The sequence below is a fragment of the Lemur catta genome, chromosome 8, assembly GCF_020740605.2.
Source record: "Lemur catta isolate mLemCat1 chromosome 8, mLemCat1.pri, whole genome shotgun sequence".
Classification (NCBI taxonomy): Eukaryota; Metazoa; Chordata; class Mammalia; order Primates; family Lemuridae; genus Lemur; species Lemur catta.
This window is the reverse complement of record NC_059135.1, coordinates 26748000-26766822: the sequence shown is the minus strand read 5'-3', so window position 1 is coordinate 26766822 and position 18823 is coordinate 26748000. Positions and strand designations below refer to the sequence as shown.

The 18823-nt window shown below is 38.6% G+C and overlaps 2 protein-coding genes and 2 non-coding genes across 4 annotated transcripts; 3 read left to right on the top strand and 1 right to left on the bottom strand.

The window, feature by feature from the left end:
• The first annotated feature begins 7 nt into the window (after positions 1–7).
• On the top strand, positions 8–3013 carry EEF1B2 (eukaryotic translation elongation factor 1 beta 2). Its single transcript, XM_045560261.1, has 6 exons — positions 8–456; positions 957–1079; positions 1699–1825; positions 2111–2177; positions 2580–2705; positions 2814–3013. The coding sequence occupies exons 1-6, from the start codon at positions 377–379 to the stop codon at positions 2966–2968; spliced, it is 678 nt and encodes a 225-aa protein (XP_045416217.1). The 5' UTR covers positions 8–376; the 3' UTR covers positions 2969–3013.
• On the top strand, positions 1952–2030 carry LOC123644246. The gene has a single exon (XR_006737065.1). It is a non-coding gene; the product is annotated as a small nucleolar RNA SNORD51 (small nucleolar RNA).
• Positions 2323–2455, top strand: LOC123644249. Its single transcript, XR_006737067.1, has one exon. It is a non-coding gene; the product is annotated as a small nucleolar RNA SNORA41 (small nucleolar RNA).
• Positions 3014–10449: 7436 nt separating the features above from the next.
• CMKLR2 (chemerin chemokine-like receptor 2) lies at positions 10450–12663 on the bottom strand. Its single transcript, XM_045560260.1, has 2 exons — positions 12649–12663; positions 10450–11801 (listed from the first exon to the last, which is right to left on the bottom strand). The coding sequence occupies exon 2, from the start codon at positions 11771–11773 to the stop codon at positions 10706–10708; it is 1068 nt and encodes a 355-aa protein (XP_045416216.1). The 5' UTR covers positions 11774–11801; positions 12649–12663; the 3' UTR covers positions 10450–10705.
• Between the last annotated feature and the right edge of the window lie 6160 nt (positions 12664–18823).

Genomic DNA, 18823 nt, shown 5'->3' with positions numbered 1-18823 from the left:
GCCCTAAAGCCGAGCGTCTTCGGTCATCTCCGGCGCTTCAAGGGGCGGTTCTCGTCATCTTCGGGAGCCGTGGAGGTACGAGTTTAAGAAATGCCCCTTTTTTAAATTTTTTCCCAAACACAACGAAAGGTCCAGGAACAATCTGTGAGCCACTTAATTTAGAGCCCCTAATTTGTACGTGGAGGAATGAGAATATGAACGTACTTTGACCTTTAACCTTCGGCCGGGTGCGATGGAGGGGAACGCCTCCGTGTCTATATAAGGAATTTTCGGGCCTGCCCGCGCCCCTTTTCCTCTTTTAGCGCCTGGCGCCGTCCGGTTGCCCTCTTTTTTTGCCGCTGTCGCTGCCGCCCCGCTCTCGCATACATCCGGTGCCATGGGTTTCGGAGACCTAAAAAGCCCCGCCGGCCTCCAGGTGCTCAACGATTACCTGGCGGACAAGAGCTACATCGAGGGGTGAGCGGACGGGACGGGGCGGCAAGGGAGCTTCCCGGGCCGGGGCCACGTGGCGCAGCGTCCGCCGCCACAGCAGGGAAGGAGGCCGGGCCCCTGGGCCCTCGAGGTGGAAAGCACTGCTTTTCCCGTGCGGTGCGAGCCTGGCCTCTGGGAAGTGGCCTGTGAGGGGAGAAGGGTTAAAATGTGTTTTATTTCCACTTAGACTTTATTCAACCAGGTTTTTCCACGTTGTCACCCAGTTAATAAGTGTTATCCTATAGGTAGAGCTACGGTAGAGATTGCAATCTTTGAGATCTACAGAGTAGCAGACATTCCTCAGGATAGTGCGGCGACCCGCACATATGGTTTCTGAGTTTAAGGAGCTTATACAAAAAACTACACCAGCTTAGGTAACCCTACCGGGGCTAATTCCCACTCATGAATGCGATGGATGTAGCGTTTGTCATTTAATGCTGGTATTTTTTAAAAGGTGTATGTAATTATATTTGTGTCTTCGGCAGGTTTGTGCCATCACAAGCAGATGTGGCAGTATTTGAAGCAATCTCTGGCCCGCCGCCTGCTGACTTGTGTCATGCCCTACGTTGGTATAATCACATCAAATCTTATGAAAAGGAAAAGGCCAGGTAAAATTATATTTGTATCTATCTGAAGAATAAGACTGCTGTTCTCGCTTTATCACGATTTTCACATGACAAAATTGGACCCAGCCTACTTTAGTTTTGGGATATTGTAAGCTAAATTTCTTTGTGATCTTAGAAGGCCAAGAGACTGAAGTCCTCCATTTTTTCACAGAACAGGTAGAACATGGACAACAGCAATTCAACTTTTCCCCACACTGCCCTGCCAATGTGCCTCGACCCTGACCTGGGGGGGCCACCTCTAGGGTGAGAGGGTGGCTCATTCATTCAGTCCTTGGCCATCCTTCTGAAACAGCCAACAAGGGTGGAAGTTTGGGGAAGTGGACTCCAGTTCACTAAGAATGGAACTGAGCATACTTAATGAAATCTCAAACAGAAATGTTCATACTGAAAGAGTAAATCATAGTGAGTATTGAATATAATGTCTCACATGGTACTAATGTTTGTTGGGTGAGGAGTTGAACATATATTTACCTGGGCGTGTGTTAAAGTGTAATCATTACTACAAAAGGGATCTAGTGATAAATAGAAACTTGACTCGTGTGTTGTCTAGGAAAGAACGTTATACCAGCCTAATAGGGGTTGAATTTAAATTTTTTTCAAGCTTGCCAGGAGTGAAGAAAGCTTTGGGCAAGTATGGCCCTGCTGATATGGAAGACACTACGGGAAACGGAGCTACAGATAGTAAAGATGATGATGACATTGATCTCTTTGGATCTGATGATGAGGAGGTATGGCATCTTTCATAAGAGAATAAATTGGTAGGCAGTGTATTATTGTGTAAGCATGGATTCCATAGCCAAATTGGCTGGATTTGAATCCTGGCTTCACTTTTATCTGCCTTTTAAACATTCTCACTGGTTCTATGATGAATAAAATCAAATCACCATCTTTCGGCTGAGCTTGTGATGGATTTGCTTTTTTCTGATAAAGCTGGTCTTTTTTGTGGTGACCCCACTAGCTTTAAGCACAGAAACAGCCAGCTTTGTGAAATGTATTAAATTTTTTCTTTACAGGAAAGCGAAGAAGCAAAGAGACTGAGGGAAGAACGCCTTGCACAGTATGAATCAAAGAAAGCCAAAAGTAGGCCATTTTATAATTTGTGGTTAACTTCATTTAATAATAATGAGAGTAATCTTTTTCAAAACTTAACCCTGAAGTAATTTCCTCCGCATTCATTGAACTAGGTCAGTATTTTAAGACGTTCCATGGAGGTTCTTCATAAAACTTCCACAGCTACTGGTCTGCAGCTGTTCTTATGTAGCAGTTGTGGCATTCCTCTGTGGGAAAGAAACTGTTAACACAGTTAAACACCTCTTTCTTAGCAAAACAGAAAGTGGGTATATGTGTGACAGACAAGATGTATTCTGCAGTTTTGTTTGGCTAAGGAGATGGTACATTTTAAAACAAATTGAGAAGATTTAAGTGTCTTGGAGTAGAGTAAAAAAATACAATTGGTATTTGAATAATGCTTTTTCTTTTTAGAACCTGCACTTGTTGCCAAGTCTTCCATCTTATTAGATGTGAAACCTTGGGATGATGAGACAGATATGGCAAAATTAGAGGAGTGTGTCAGAAGCATTCAAGCAGACGGCTTGGTCTGGGGCTCCTGTGAGTTTAGTCTTTGCTTTTTTTTTTGAAACTGACATCTGGAATTTGCATAGTTTTAACCTTTGCCAGGACTTTTCTAACTAAGATTTTTCTTAATGTTCTTTTTAGCTAAACTAGTTCCAGTGGGATATGGAATTAAAAAACTTCAAATACAGTGTGTTGTTGAAGATGATAAAGTTGGAACTGATATGCTAGAGGAGCAGATCACTGCTTTTGAGGACTACGTGCAGTCCATGGACGTGGCTGCTTTCAACAAGATCTAAAATCCATCCTGGATCATTGCACTTAAATAAAAGCTTGAAAGATAACCCTTGGCTCTTGAATCTGTTAAACAGGAGGGTGGTACATATATTCTTTTCATTTTGAGGGAAAGAATTCAATGGAAGTGTAATTCCTAAATAAATAAAAATTAGGTTCAGCATTTAGTGATTGTAGTACAATTTTGTGCCCATTAATAATGTCCTCAGCATGATGCTGGTGATATGATTTGTTGTAACCCAGCGTATTCAAGTTGGCATTCCTTGGGTTTTTGTTTTTTGTTTTTGAGACAAGAGTCTCACTCTATTGCCTGGGCTAGAGTGCTGTGGCATCAGCCCAGCTCACAGCAACCTCAGACTCCTGGGCCCAAGTGATCCTCAACCTCCCAAATAGCTGGGACTACAGGTGCATACCACCATGCCTGGCTAATTTTTTCTTTTACTTTTTTGCTGATGTTTTTATTCTCCCATGGTTTTCAAGGACCAATAATTTTTTCTATTTTTAGTAGACACTGGGTCTCGCTCTTGCTCAGACTCTCTCAAACTCCTGACTTCAAGTGATCCTCCCACCTTGGCCCCCAGCATTTGTTGTTGACTGTAAAATAAAAATTCCAAAATCTCACTTGAAAATAATCTTAACTGTTATGAGATAAGATTAGCAACACTACTAGAGGCCAACCTAACCCAGAGGAGGGAAGTTCAGTTAGGGACAGCTTCCCAGAATTTATTATGAATAAACAACCATTTATCAATATAGATGTTGCAAATTTAAAATAATGACTCATCATACTGTAAAGGCAAAACCTCCTAAGTGTTGGGACTGATTTGTAGTAGCATGTCCTGGGAGGTATATTATGTAGGTAACTAGTTCCCCAGCTTCCTAGATAAGCTTCACTTTCCTGTGAAGGTTCATGAGGGCCTTGAGTGTCAGGGTGGGATATTTTGCTTGAATTTGGAAATCTGACTGCAGTGCTGCAGGTAAATACTGAGGTGAGGGTAGTATGTTAAGTGATGATCATGTTAAGGATTGGAAACAGCTGCATCTTAACAGTTGGGGCTATATCTAAATTTTTTTTTACGCTAACAACTAGAGCTTGGGCATTGCTGATCTCTAAAGGTCTTTGTAAATACTAAAGATATTAAATGGTTTTAGATCAATTTTTTCACAGAATCGGTGTTATTTCCTTTCAACCTGGTTTTATGTTGTGACTACCTTGAATATGGGAAACTTTATGTTATAAGGATAATAAGGTTGAGTGCAGTGCTTCATGCCTGTAATCCTAACACTTTGAGAGGTAGAGGCAGTAGGATCGCTTGAGGCCAGGAGTTTGAGGTTGCAGTGAGCTATGTTGATGCCACTGCACTCTAACCCGGGAGACGAGCAAGACCCTGTCTCAAAAAGAAAGAAAAAAATAAAGATATGTTTGATCAGATGCATATATTGCATAAAATTATCTCTAAGCAATATTTAGTCCGACAGACCCAACCTAAAATGGGGGAAATTTTCCAGTTGTCAATATCATGAGGGCCAGCAGAGGGCAGCATTTCCTTTTCTGGAGAACCAGGGAGCCTAAGGATTCTTCTGGAAATGACAAAATACCGCATTATGTTTTTACTGCTGTGGAAAGATGGAGGTGTAGCTAGCAACCAGTGAACGGTAATCAAAAACAATTCACAATCAGTGGCATGTTAAAGGGATTGACTTCCAAATAGCTTGACCAATGTTAAGTATTAACAAAAATTAATTATGGAAAAACAATTTGTTTAAAAGTAAAAGGTAGTAAAAAAATTTTGAATGGTCAATTAAAACCACAGATTTCTTGAAAATCTTACAGTAATGAATGAAGTATACAATTTTGAAATCTTGACTCCACAACCTTGAATAAAAAATATCTTTTAATGGTTTTTATTATAATTTCATATTTTAAAAAATAGGCGCTATATTAACACAGCTCAAAATTTAAGAGGGTATACAGTGAAGTCTCTCCTGTTCCCCAGGCTTTCAGTTCACTTTCATAAAAGCAACCCAGTGTCACCAGGTTCTTGGGTCTTTCCAGAGCCATTCTAAGTATATGTGTAAACTATTGTAAACATAAGATTGATTGCAGCATACCACACAAACTGTTCTGCATTTTGCATTTTGGCCACAGACATGTACTTGGATATCTTGGAAATTATACCTTGGATATTCCATATCAGTACATTAGGAGAGCCCTGATGTTTTAACAGTTGCATAATTCATGATCTCATATCTTATTTACCCAGTTTCCTGTTGATTGGACCTTTAGGTTGCTTTTAACTTTTTAAATTAAAAGCAAAATTTTTTGCTATTATGAGCAATGCTGCAGTAGGAAATCTGATACCCATTTGTATGTGAGCCAGTATCCTGAATAAACTGCTTTTTAAACTAACGGCCTCAAAAGCCATAGGTATACTCAAGAGATTTTTTTTCTGTTTCTGGCTTTGGAGTGGAAGAAAGCTTAGGACAAGAAAGAGCCCACCTTTTATTTTTCTGCATGCCTTGTAAGTGATTACAGTGACTCTGAAACCTTGTTCATTTTTCATGTTCAGCATCCCTAGCACAGGGCTGGGCACAGTGTGGGAACTCAAAACTTATTTATTTAGTATCACTTTGTTAGATGCTACAAAAAGTACAAGGGGAGTTAAGAAAATTATTATAGGGTGGCAGTTCAAACACATAAAGTTTTTAAGAATAAGGCAGTGTGCAGTGGCTCACACCCATAATCCCAACACTTTGAGAGGCTGAAGTGGGAGGATAGCTTGAGGCCAGGAGTTCAAAACTAGCCTAGGCAACAGAGCAAGACCTTGTCTCTTAAAAAAAAAAAAATAGGAATAAATGTCATTTTGGGATTAAGCAAGTAATTGAAAAGGTTAGAATTGATGAATAGTTTTTTGAAGAAATCAGACTTGAGCTGGGTGAACCTTAATCAATAATTTGTGTAAAAAAAAAAAATTCCAGCAGCAGGAGGGCATGTGAAAGGCAGAATGATAAATTGATAAATGTTAGAATGAGAATAAAGATACAAAGACTTGGGAAACAATTAGATCTGTTTGGTGGGATTTTGCAGTGTGTGTTTGGAATTACATACGTTGGGGCCAGGTTGTAGGAGCATTTGAATAATAGGCTGGCTCATTATATGAGATGTCCAAACCACAGAATAACAACATAAGACAGTTTTGAACTGGGGATGGTGTGAATGGAAGCGGGGAAATCAAATGACCGTTACAATCCTATCAAATGGAAACGGTAAACCTAATTACTTTTAAAATTAACAGGGACTATAATCACATTGAAAAACACTTGGTTTTTATTGACTATCACTATGAAAATATATACTTATGAACAAAGGCACAAATACAAAGAGTTACAACAGTGTTTGGGGATATATGTAATTTTTTTCAAACAAATGAAATTTGGCAATGGTAATTATTGTAAAAAAGGAAAAAAAATGTGCCTCGTTTACATTGTCTAATTTGAACCCCATTATAAGCCTGTGAGATAAGACAGACACTGTTATCACCATTTACAGATGTGGAAATTGAACTCTGAAAGATTATTTGCCCAAAATTTTTCAGTAAGTTTATGTCACTAGTCAGTAATGAGGAGGAACACAAACCCAGATCTTCATCGGTCAGATGATGTGTTGGCACTAGAATGTGGAAGGCTCTTCATCCCTTTTAGACAGTTTAATGCTGTTTCACCAGTGTAACCCTTGCTTCATACTCTCAATTAGGGAGGGTGGTAAGATAATATCATGTAAGAATAAACTTTAAATGGAAATTGACCAAAAAAAAAAGGCAAAAAAAGCTCCTACCAATTACCAAAAAAAAAAGCAGAGGTGGGGGGGAATTGAGACTGAGAAACAGATATTTTCTCATTACATATGCTGTATGGATCATGCCAGTTGCATTCAGGAAATGTCCCAAATGAGGGTCCTGTCATTTGGAATGTCATTGGCAGGCCTGTATAGAGCTTTCAGTAGAGTAAAATCAAAGGAAAATGTCCATACACTTCTAAATAGGCATCCTGAAAAAACATTATTGCCCATATGTAAGAATATTGAAGAACTATTGATTACCATTCAAGCCTGGCACCAATTTGTGAATCTTCTATCCTCACTCTATCCCTATAAAGTGGAACTATTTTCTCTTTTCTGGACAAAGTCTGCATTTTCCAACCTTTGAACTTTGCTTGCGCCTACATGCAGTAGCCTTTCTCACCTGTGCTTGTTGAAATTGTAGTCATTCTTCAAGCACTTCAAACACCTCTTCCAAGAAGCCCTTCTTTCACCCCACTCCTTCCCTGCCCCTTGTAGCCTCCCAACAAAAAACTTATTTTGTAGCATTCATAAACTTTCTTGTTTTAGAGTTTGTGTAGTTACCTTATTCTTCCTATGCAATCATTAGATTCCTTCAAGAGGAGGCTATGACCTAACATTTACTGAGCAGTTACTATGTCAGAAGGTGCCAGGAATTTCAGTCAATATGTACAATACCAGCTACTGTTTATCAAGTATTTATTGAGCTAAACAGTGCTCTAAGTGCTTTACCTGTATTGTCATTTAATTTTCACAATAACCCTATGTGGTAGGTACTACTATTATTACCCCATTTTGCAGATGGGGGAAACTAAGGTCTAGAAATTTGAATTAATTTAGCCAAGGATACAGGGATAGGAGATGTTTGAGTCATGACTCAAATCCAGATATCCTGCCTCTGGGGACCCTGGGACTCGTCCTCTGTTTCAAAGAGCTTCCTTCCACTGAAAAGCAGCTTAATCTATCTCATTGGGTTTATGCCCCTGTAGAAAGTATGCCTCTCCTCCAGCCCCTCTGTCCTTGAACAGTCAGGCATCCTGTTCTTAGTCATTAGACCCCTGAAGAGCCCTCCATATAACCTAATTCCAACTGTCAGGAAGGCATGGAGTGCCCAACCCGAAGGCTTGGTGTTCTATGCTACTCTTTGGATCAACCCACAAACCGAAAATAAAAAAATTACATCCTGTTTGATTGCTGCTTTCTACTGGTGGATTCTTGTTATATCCTCACAATCAGCTATTTTAAAAACCATTAAAACTAGAGTTCTTAACCTAGGGTATAATAAGGACTTCCTGAAATTTTATTTAAAAGCATTTTTCTGGGGGAAAAGACCCATAAATTTCATTGGATGCTCAAATGGAGTCACAGTTCCTGTAAAACCTTTGTAGACCTTCAGCCATTTTTCTTTTTGGAAGCTCCAAGTCCTCTTATCAAACATTGAAACATATTGAAATTCATATTAAATATAATTTTTACCTACTTATCAAATACTTCATTTGACTAATTATAATAAAGGTATATTTTATGGACATGTGATTAAGTATTAATTTTGACTTTTCAAGTTTCCTTTTCTATTCTGGAGCCAATACATTTTTTAAGGTCTCAAACATTTTCACAGGCCCTTGGAAAGCTTACAGGCCCTAGATGCTATGCCAAAGGGCTCTGAATGGCTTCCTGACTCACAAAGGTCAGGAAGCACTGTCCTGCCCTGAAGTATAATGTCCAGATGACCGCCTCCTCCTCCATAATTTCCCTCTATTCTTGGTTGTTTAATCCCCTTCCTACTCCTCAGCCTTCCTCTTTCTCCCACAGCCTTGAGAGTCTCTTCCTTTACCTGAACTAAGGATGAGTTGACAGAATTCTCTCTTCTTTCTTTGGTCCTCTTTTCTCTGGATCCTAGGAACCCTAGAGTGGAATATCTTAAATCCTGGTGGTGGAAGGGGCAGGGCTAAAGGCTGCACAAAGAGCTGGAAACTCACAATGAGCTTTTCTCTCCTTTCCTTCTCATAATCTATTTTAGATATAGCAGAAACCATGAAATTTGGGAATGACAGAAGTTTGGGATATGCTGAGGTATGCCACATTTTTATTTTTTGGAATAATTTCTGAAACCAGATCTGAGTGTTGCATTGGGCTAACAGTTAAGTACAGAGCCAATAAATGGTCTAATGTTAGCATTTCCAAGAAATTAAGAAGAGATGAAATAAAAAATGATACTGATTCAAGAAATAACACTGCTCCCTTTATAACTTTCAAAAGAAAATTGAGAAATTATAGAAATATGTTTTTAAAATTGTGGTGAGTGGCAGAGTTTGCATTCAGAAAGGACAAAGACACCAGTAGAGATGGGATGAGAGCAGGGTCTTTAGGAAACTCCAAAAACGAGGACATATATTTCCAGCATTTGTTCACCTCCACAGTTGGATGCAATCTCTTTCCTCTCTAAACAATCTACACTTCTTCTTGACTCCCTTCTGGCACTTATTACTTTCTACCTTATTTTAGGATTGTTTTTCGCACATTTAATCTCACTTTCTAAACTGTGAGTACCTTATGCATCTTGGCATCCCTCACAGTACCTACCTACCATTGTTCTGTACACTTCTTAGGTACTCATCTATTTGCTAAAGGAATAAATGAATAGAAGTCAAAATACCATTACAGTCTAAAATGTAACAGATTTGCTCCATGAAGAGGTCATTGACCTAAAGGTATACTTTGTTGGTCTTATATTGGTATCTATATAAATATAGGAATAGATGGTAGAAATATATCAATATGTCATCAAATGTTTTCTCTTTCTGAAATCATTCTGAGATTGGGCAGGCCTATCTACATCTGAATGTCAGTGTTTTTATGTTTATAGTACATACCCAGACTTTTCCAAAGTATTAACATTTATAATGTTTATAATGGGGGCAAATTTTTTGACACTCCTCCCATTGAGAGGTTGGTAGTGTATGTTCCCTCCCCTTGAAGCTGAGCTGGCCTGTGCCTGCTTTGACCAGTACAGTGGAAGTGACACTGTGTCAGTGCCAGTCATAGCCTTTAAGAGGACTAGAAATTTCCACGTTGGTCCCTTGGAGCCCTGAGTTGCCATATATGAAGTCTGGATACCATGAAGTGCCATGGTGGGATGGACAGCTGTGTGGGGAGGGAAGGAGAGGGAAGAAGACCTGTCAGGCAGCCATTCCATACCTCAGACATTTGCATAATCCCAGTTCAGCTGAGGCTCCAGACATCACAAAGCAGAGACACAAACCTCCCTTCTGTGCCTTGTTTGAATTCCTGACCCTCAGAATTGTGAGAATTGTAATTGTGAGAACTATATCACAAATAATAAATTATTGTTTTAAGCAACTAGGTTTTGGGGAAGTTTGTTAAGCTTTAATAGTTAATTGGAACAGGTGTTTTAAACTAAGATAACCAACTATTACTTTAATTCATAAATGTGTATACATATATTACATAAAATACAGAAATTAAGTGTTCACGTTACATTTTAAGACTATGTCTAATAGGTTACTTGTACAAAATTAAAATGAATTTAAGCAAACATTTCAACATTTTTGAAATGAGTTAATCATATATTTAATATTAAGATTTAGGGCTCTTAAAGAGTTATTAAGATTAGAAAAACAACTGAGAATGTTTCAACATTGGTGAATAATCCACCATGGTATAATTAGCAAGAATGATGCAGATCACTTAAATTGCAGAAAAAAAATTATGTTGATCCTTCCTACGTCTTATATCCATACAAAATGTGATGCCAATATACCGACTAAAATCAAAAACAACAAAAATATGATCAGCTCTATATCTTGGAATCAAATTTAATCTGAAAGCATCTGTCAGAGGACCCACACAAAAGTCTCATACTGATTAATGGAAAAGTAATAACTCATTGGGCTGTTTCCAGGAGAGACAGATTCTTGGTTTCAGAGTTTCTGAGTTGCTCACTCACCGTGCCAGAACAACTCACTTCCCACAGGGTATGCTTTAGTATCTCAGCAACTGAGGCCCGGAAGCGAGCTTGGAACTTTTTACTAATTAGGACATAAAGGATGGGGTTTAAGCAACTGTTGAGGAATGCCAAGCCCGTGGAGAGAGGGATTCCAGCCTGCAGCACCTGGTGGAAATGGCTGCTGTGGTGAATGGTGAGCTCCCAAATGCTAAACAGGTGATAAGGAGTCCAGCAAACCAAAAAGGCCACAACTACAGCCAGGACTGTCCAGAAATGCTTACTGGAGATCCGGATTCTTCGCTTCTTCACTTTGCAGATGAGACACAGGTAGCAAATACTCATTGTTAGCAAAGGGAAGAGATACCCAACAATAAATTTCACCCAGGTCAGAGCATGGTGCCTTATCACAGTGAGGTCAGCATCATGCTCGTGGAAATTGTTATAGCAAAGAGTGTGGTTATTGACCACCGCAGTGTCCCGGAAGTATAGGGCAGGGCCACCAATTAGAGAAGCCAAAAGCCAGATGAATATAACAACAATTAGGGAGTTCTTTAGGGTTCGGTGCCGATGAGACAAGAGAGGATGGATCAAATGGACATAGCGGTCCAGGCTGATCACCGTCAGGAAAAAAACACTGGCAAACATGTTCAACTGGGCAATGAAGGAATTGGCCTTGCACAACCAGATGCCAAAGGGCCAGTGGAAATTCATGGCTACATAAGAGATGTACAGGGGCAGGAAGAGAACAAAAATGAAATCTGCAATGGCCAGATTGAGGAACCAGAGAGTCGTCACTGTCTTCTTCCACTTGAATCCCGTGAACCAAATGACAATAGCATTTCCAGGAATTCCCAGAACAAATGCTAAACAATATAACACCAGAGAGACCCAGTGAACAACTCCCAGGTGGCCTTTCTCCTCCAAATCAGACTCCAGAGAGTAATATTCCAGGGCATAGGAATAGTTCTCAAATTCTTCAAATAATGTTTCCTCTAGATCTTCCATGACCTTGCTAAATGGAGAATGAGGAAATCTACAGAAACAAATTTAAAAAGAAAGAAAAAAATGTTTTAAAGACAAAGAAAAGTTCAATGAATGATAAGGAACATAAAGGCAAAAATACTTCATCTTATCGATGAGTCATAGTATACTTTTTGGTAGGTGATTATACTCTAGATGTTCAAGTCTCGGTGGGCCTCAGTTTCATTCTGATTATCATTCTCAAAGCTGTGAGAGCTCATTTTTGTAAAATGTTTAGTAATTGCTAAATTAAAATGAATGACTCTACACGTTGTTCATAATGATTGTAAGGCTGACTTGAGAAAATCTAACCTTCAACAAGCATTTTTTAGGTTCCTACTAATCCATGGCAGATGCAAAAGAAAACAGATTAATACTTACACAGTGCTAACTTCAAAATCTGTATTTGTAGCCCTGACTTCTCAAGCTCTTGACAGAGAGTTCCAACTGGTTCCTAGATCTATCCACTTGGATGGCGCAGGTAAGCACTGAAGATTTTGACCCTCTATTTTGCACCCAAGGATGTTTTGATTCTATCTTTATGAAAGCAAACACAGTAATCTGAATTATATCAGTATGGATGGCTTTTCATCCAAAAGGTATCTTTTTGAGTAAACTTGATTATGACCACTTAATTTCTATATTAACTTCCTACAGAATGCAATTCAGCTTTATTTTTTATTTTACTGAAATTCCTTTATTTTGAATTAATTTGAATTCTTTCCTATAATCATTTATGACAAAGATTTGATTTGTTAATCAGTTTTACTTTATTTTTGTCCATACCAAATTTTATCTCTTATAATTTCTACCAAAGTAAGTTTTCTTTTGTGGGTCCCCCCCCACCTTTTTTTTCTTACCAAGGCCAGTTTTCCTGGGTTCAGAAGACTTGAATGTCAAATTTTCAATCAAAACAAAATGTACTGGGTACAATCCTGGCTTCTTCAATTTTATTTGTGCTATTTCTGTAGTATTCAAGATCAAGTAGAAAGAAGATGAATAGTTGTATTCATTTCATGGAGCTACAATCATAAATGGGGAAACAATGTAAAACTTTGCATTACATATCTCCAGAGGTCGACTGAGGAAAGAAAAATTAAAGAAAAAAAAAAAAAGAAAGAATGGATTACAGTTGGTTAGAATGAACAGGTCAAAACATCCTGTTGTTGCTCACAGGAACCAACAGGAGCTCACAGGCTCAACTTGTCTATCACTGTTCATCAACCTACCTTAAATCTTCTGAGAAATCTGGCAGGGCATAATTAAAATACAAAAGCAATTCATTAGCTTCCTCCCAACCCCAGACCCAGCAACCTATTTTTGTTCTTCAATATTCAATTCAAATGCCACCTTCCTTGAAAACATTTCCTGACATTACCTTCCTGCAGATAATTATTATAATAATTTTTTTTTTTAAACAGGCTCTTGCTCTGTTGCCCTGGCTGGAGTACAGTGGCGTAATTATAGGTCACTGCAGCCTCCAACTCCTGGCCTCAAGCCATCCTCCTGCCTTGGCCTCACACTTAGTATCACTGCCAAACTCTCTCTAACCCTGACCAACAGTTCTATCCCCAGGATCTTGGCTTGTTCCTTGACAACAAATCCAATCCTTTGTGTACCCTATTCCAATGAACGAGAATTGACTCCTTTTTGCTGCCCTGTTCTTTCAGGCCTGGGATGTGACCCTGCCCTCTCACACTCCTCCTGGCTTACCCTCCCTGTGTCAAATTCTTTCCAGCCTAGTCTCAGACTCCTTCTCTTGGTTTTCTGCCTACGTACTAGGACACCCTTACCTTTCTTGTGCCTATGACCTGTTCTTTTAGAATATTAGTAATTATGAAGCCAAATGGCCCAAGTGGTGGTCTGAATCACCTTCTAAAACCCTAAGTAGTGAGTAGAAGGAACCTCATTTCCCAAACAAAGAAAAGCCCATGGAAGACCCCTAATAGCTCACAAACACTATACTCACCAAAACCTCCCCCATTAGATGTACCTTATGTCATTTCATTAACAGTAAATTAATATCTATAGAAATCTTTGTTTTAGTAAAAAAAATTTTTTTTAATTATAGCCAACTGGACCCCATACAAAATGCCTTAATAAATTCCTTTTTATAAACTTTATCTCAACCTGCACATACTATCTACAAAACATGCCTAAAAACTTTTCCTTTTGTCCTAATATTCCCTTTTTCTAAATAATCAGTCATTTTAGCACAAAAAATTCCATGCAAGATCCTTTCTTTACATTATTCTTTCTGTTTAAGCTTTCTTACCAAAAAATATATTTCTATATTCATTGCCTTTTTACATCTTTCTCTTACTCAAAAGTGGAATTTTGTTTTTATTTTCTTTCTAAATTTATTTATTTGGTTTTTTGTTTTGTTTTGTTTTTTTGAGACAGAATCTCGCTCTGTTGCCAGGGCTAGAGTGAGTGCTGTGGCATCAGCCTAGCTCACAGCAACCTCAAACTCCTGGGCTCCAGGGATCTTACTGCCTCAGCCTCCCGAGTAGCTGGGACTACAGGCATGCACCACGACACCCAGCTAATTTTTTCTATATATATATTTTTTAGTTGGCCAGATAATTTCTTTCTATTTTTAATAGAGATGGGGTCTCGCTATTGCTCAGGCTGGTCTCAAATTCCTGAGCTCAAACAATCCACCCACCTCGGCCTCCCAAGTGCTAAGATTACAGGTGTGAGCCACTGCATCTAAATTTATTTTGATTCAACCTTTAAATCACCTCTGAATTAGACAAAGTTATATAGAAGAACACATTCTGTTTTATAATTTTTCTTATTAAAAACATACCTTATTCTTTAGTAACCTTATATATAAAATTATATGTATTGAGTAGAATTCTTATTTTTAGTGATTTTAAATTTTAGTGAAAGCTTAAAGAGCAGGAAGTCATGAATTGTTCATCATAAGACACTTGTTGTCATGAAGCAAGATTGCAGATTATTATAAAATTATAGCCAAACTGATAATTCAAATATTTTTCTGAAACACAAAAAACCTATTCTTTGAGAGAGGAGACTCAGTTTCTCAAACAAGTATAGGACCTAATAGATAGACTGAAGTACAAGTTAATAAGGAGCCTGAATCTGTGGGTTTTTTTTTCCTTCCCTTCCTTTTTGTAGTTTATTAAAAGGTGAATAAAAAATCTTTTGTTATTTGTATTAATATCATATGAAAATCTAGTTCAAAAGAGAAAAATATATTTCATTGTATTAGTGTATTAATCATAAAGTTAATTTTAATAAAATCTTATAAACAAATACATCTAACTTTAACCAATTTGACTGTAAGTGAAGACTTTTAAGAATCTTTTGTAACCTTTAACTTTTATATCCACTTAATACATATTGAATTTTAAAGTTTTAAAAGCCAATAAACTAGACAAAATTATCTTTTAACAAAATATTTATGTTTTATAACATTTTTATTAAAAATTTTTATATAGAATTCTTTTCTTTTCATCTAGAAGTTTCAATTACATGTATTAATCATAATGTCAACTGTTAGAAAAACCTAGGGAGTGAAAGTGACTTTGAACTGTTAGTCACCAATTTTATCAGTATTCCTAAATATAAAAATAAGACATCAAGGTATAAGCTTAAACTTATGTTTAAGAACTAACGTTCTAGCATTTCGCCTTATAAATGATCCAGATATTTTATGATTATCTTTTTTTAACATAATGACTTTAAGATTTTAAATTATATGAAAATTTCATTTGTATTTATTTCATATATGTTTATACTAACTAATCTATCTTAGCAGTTCACTTAGATTCCAGCTATTAGTTTATTTTTTTGTTAACCATTTTTATACACTGTAAATTAGATATATAATACAAAACAGAGATCAAAATACAGTTTTCATGACTGGTTTTTTTTTTTTTTTTTTTTGAGACAGAGTCTCACTTTGTTGCCCGGGCTAGAGTGAGTGCCATGGCATCAGCCTAGCTCACAGCAACCTCAAACTCCTGGGCTCAAGCGATCCTACTGCCTCAGCCTCCCAAGTAGCTGGGACTACAGGCATGCGCCACCATGCCTGGCTAATTTTTTTCTATATATATTTTTAGTTGGCCAGATAATTTGTTTCTATTTTTAAGGGTCTTGCTCTTGCTCAGGCTGGTCTCGAACTCCTGACCTTGAGCAATCCACCCGCCTCGGCCTCCCAGAGTGCTAGGATTACAAGCGTGAGCCACCGCGCCCGGCCATGACTGTTTTTTTAAATTCAAAAATCTTACCAAAAAAAAAATAAGTATTTTAATAAGATTTGTTATTTTAAATAAACATAACATCATTTCTAAATTTTATAAACATAGTAAACATTTTAGAATATCCTGTTTAAAGGTATTAATTAGATCCTTCCAAAACATCACATTCCAAAATAAACTCTGTTGACATCATAGAGATCAAAGTGTCCCTGGCCCCCAAAGTTTGGGAGCAAAGGCCACTGTTCCCATAAAGACTTGCTGAAAATTTACTGACATGAAGATTAATAGGAGAAAGAATTAAAACTTATACATGGATACCTTCAGAATGAACACTCAAAGATGCAGGGGAAATTGTTCATTTTTATGTTTAAAGCATGGACAGCCGTGTAGAAATAAGATTGGACAAAAAGGATGGGAGCTAATTCTAACAGGATGACTGGCAGAATCAGCAAGGCTTTTATATTTAGATTCTGCCTGGCCTGTCTGAGTGTGCATTCCTCCCTTCTGGGTGCAGGGCAAAGCCCTTTCTGGTATGGGGTTTTACAGTAAAACAAAGTAGGTCAGATAATTACTTTATGGCCATTTTACATAGAATAATTTTAGGTTTTATCGCTAGCTTTCAGAAAAAGGGGTTCTGGCCTTTACCACATGCCTTGGTAGAGGGATTCTGGTTTTTCTGGCTAGCTTCAGGGAAGAATTGGTGCAAGAGGCAGGCAGACAAGGCAAGGTCAGAAAATTTTTGGTTCTGAAGCCTTCATTATAAGTTAGTTTTCTGAATTCCATCAACATAAGATCACCTGACTAAAGACTGAGGGGGAAAAAAAAACTTCAGCGCCAATCCTTAGCACCTGAAACAATGGTACAAAGTGGTAACATGCTTTCTACATGAGGATCAAGATTAAGTTGTTTTAAAAACAATCTAAATAGACTCCAATTTTTTCTTTGAGTGTAAACTTAAGTACATGCAATATTTATAAAGAGTAAGACTGTTTTGAGATTCTCTTTGGATTTTAACCATCACTTTTTATCTTAAAATAAATCATTACACAAAAACTAATAATTTAGAAATTTTTTCTCTAGGCAAAAACTTTGTTACAGCAACATAATGTACACATAACCTCCAAGCTTGTAAGGAGTAGGACAAAAACGGACAAGACCAAGAAAAAACTGAAGCTTCCAACTTAAGCTCTTCTAACTACACCTTCTAGGACAACTTTGAATCCCTAAGCTGGGTTATTATTAAAAAATAAAAAGGTGAGACTGGGCGCGGTGGCTCACACCTGTAATCCTAGCACTGTGGGAGGCCGCCGGCAGGAGGATCGCTCGAGGTCAGGAGTTCCAGACCAGCCTGAGCAAGAAGAGCCAGATCCCGTCTCCACTAAAAAATAGAAAGAAATTAACCGGACAACTAAAAATATATAGAAAAAATTAGCTGGGCATGGTGGCACATGCCTGTAGTCCCAGCTACTTGGGAGGCTGAGGCAGAAAGCTCACTTGACCCCAGAGTTTGAGGTTGCTGTGAGCTAGGCTGATGTCATGGCACTCTAGCCCGGGCAACAGAGCCAGACTCTGTCTAAACAAACAAAAAAAAAAGGCAGGGCCCAGTGGCTCACGCCTGTGATCTAGCAATCTGGGAGGCCGAGGCGGGCAGATTGTTTGAGCTCAGGAGTTCGAAACCAGCCTGAGCAAGAGCGAGACCCCATCTCTACTAAAAATGGAAAGAAATTATATGGACAGCTAAAAATATATATAGAAAAATTAGCCGGGCATGGTGGCACATGCCTATGGTCCCAGCTACTAGGGAGGTTGAGGCAGGAGGATCGCTTGAGCCCAGGAGTTTGAGATTGTTGTGAGCTAGGCTGATGCCATGGCACTCTAGTGTAAGAGCAAAGGTGACTCCATGACAGGCTAGGCTTCCTGGAATAGGCCTAAGTTTGGGTTTCCCCGGCGCGGGCCCTCCCCTTCCCTGAAATGACGCCGATGACCACCGGAGGATCCTGAGACTTGGAGCCGACCAATCAGGAGTTAACACGACCAGGGAACCAACCAATGAGGAGTCAACACCGTCAGCCAGTCTTGAAGGAACAAATGAACTGAGGGAGGGAGGGGGGATGGTGTGCTCAGCTTATGTAACCTACTGAAAAGTATAAAAGCTTAGTTTTACCCCAGGGCAGGGTCCTAGTTCGTGGAGAGGCCACTGCCTTGGTGCTCTGGGACTTGGACCCTAGCTTGAGCTAGCCAATAAACTCCTTTGCCTTTTGCAGCCTCGGTGACTCTGTCTCTCTGTTCCTGGGGCTGAGGGAAACCGGCTCTAACACTAGCCTGGGCTAAATTCCAGAGACTCTGTCTCAAAAAATAAATAAATAAATAAATAACCCAGCTTATTTACCAAAGATCACTAAATTCACGTGAACCATTTTAATTTATGAGTGCTCCCCTATTTTTAAGCCAGTCCGGAACCAGGTAGCACAAACATGTAATACATGGACATACACAAAACATACCTAAACGTATAAATTTGCACACATATGCATCCATAAATAATTATCTGGCCTCATAATGAAAACCTCCATCTATTACTTGGCGCATCAGCCACCTGAGACCCCCATGCCTCACAAAAGCCCTCATCAACATAATATTAACTTATTACCTGTCCCATCAATTAACCTATTACCTGGGGCACATCAACATAATACTAACCCCATTACCTGACACATCAATTAACATATAATCTGACAACTCATTAGCCACTTGAGATCTCACCCCTTGAACCACCCCAACTTAATAAAAGTGGGAAAAATCAGGT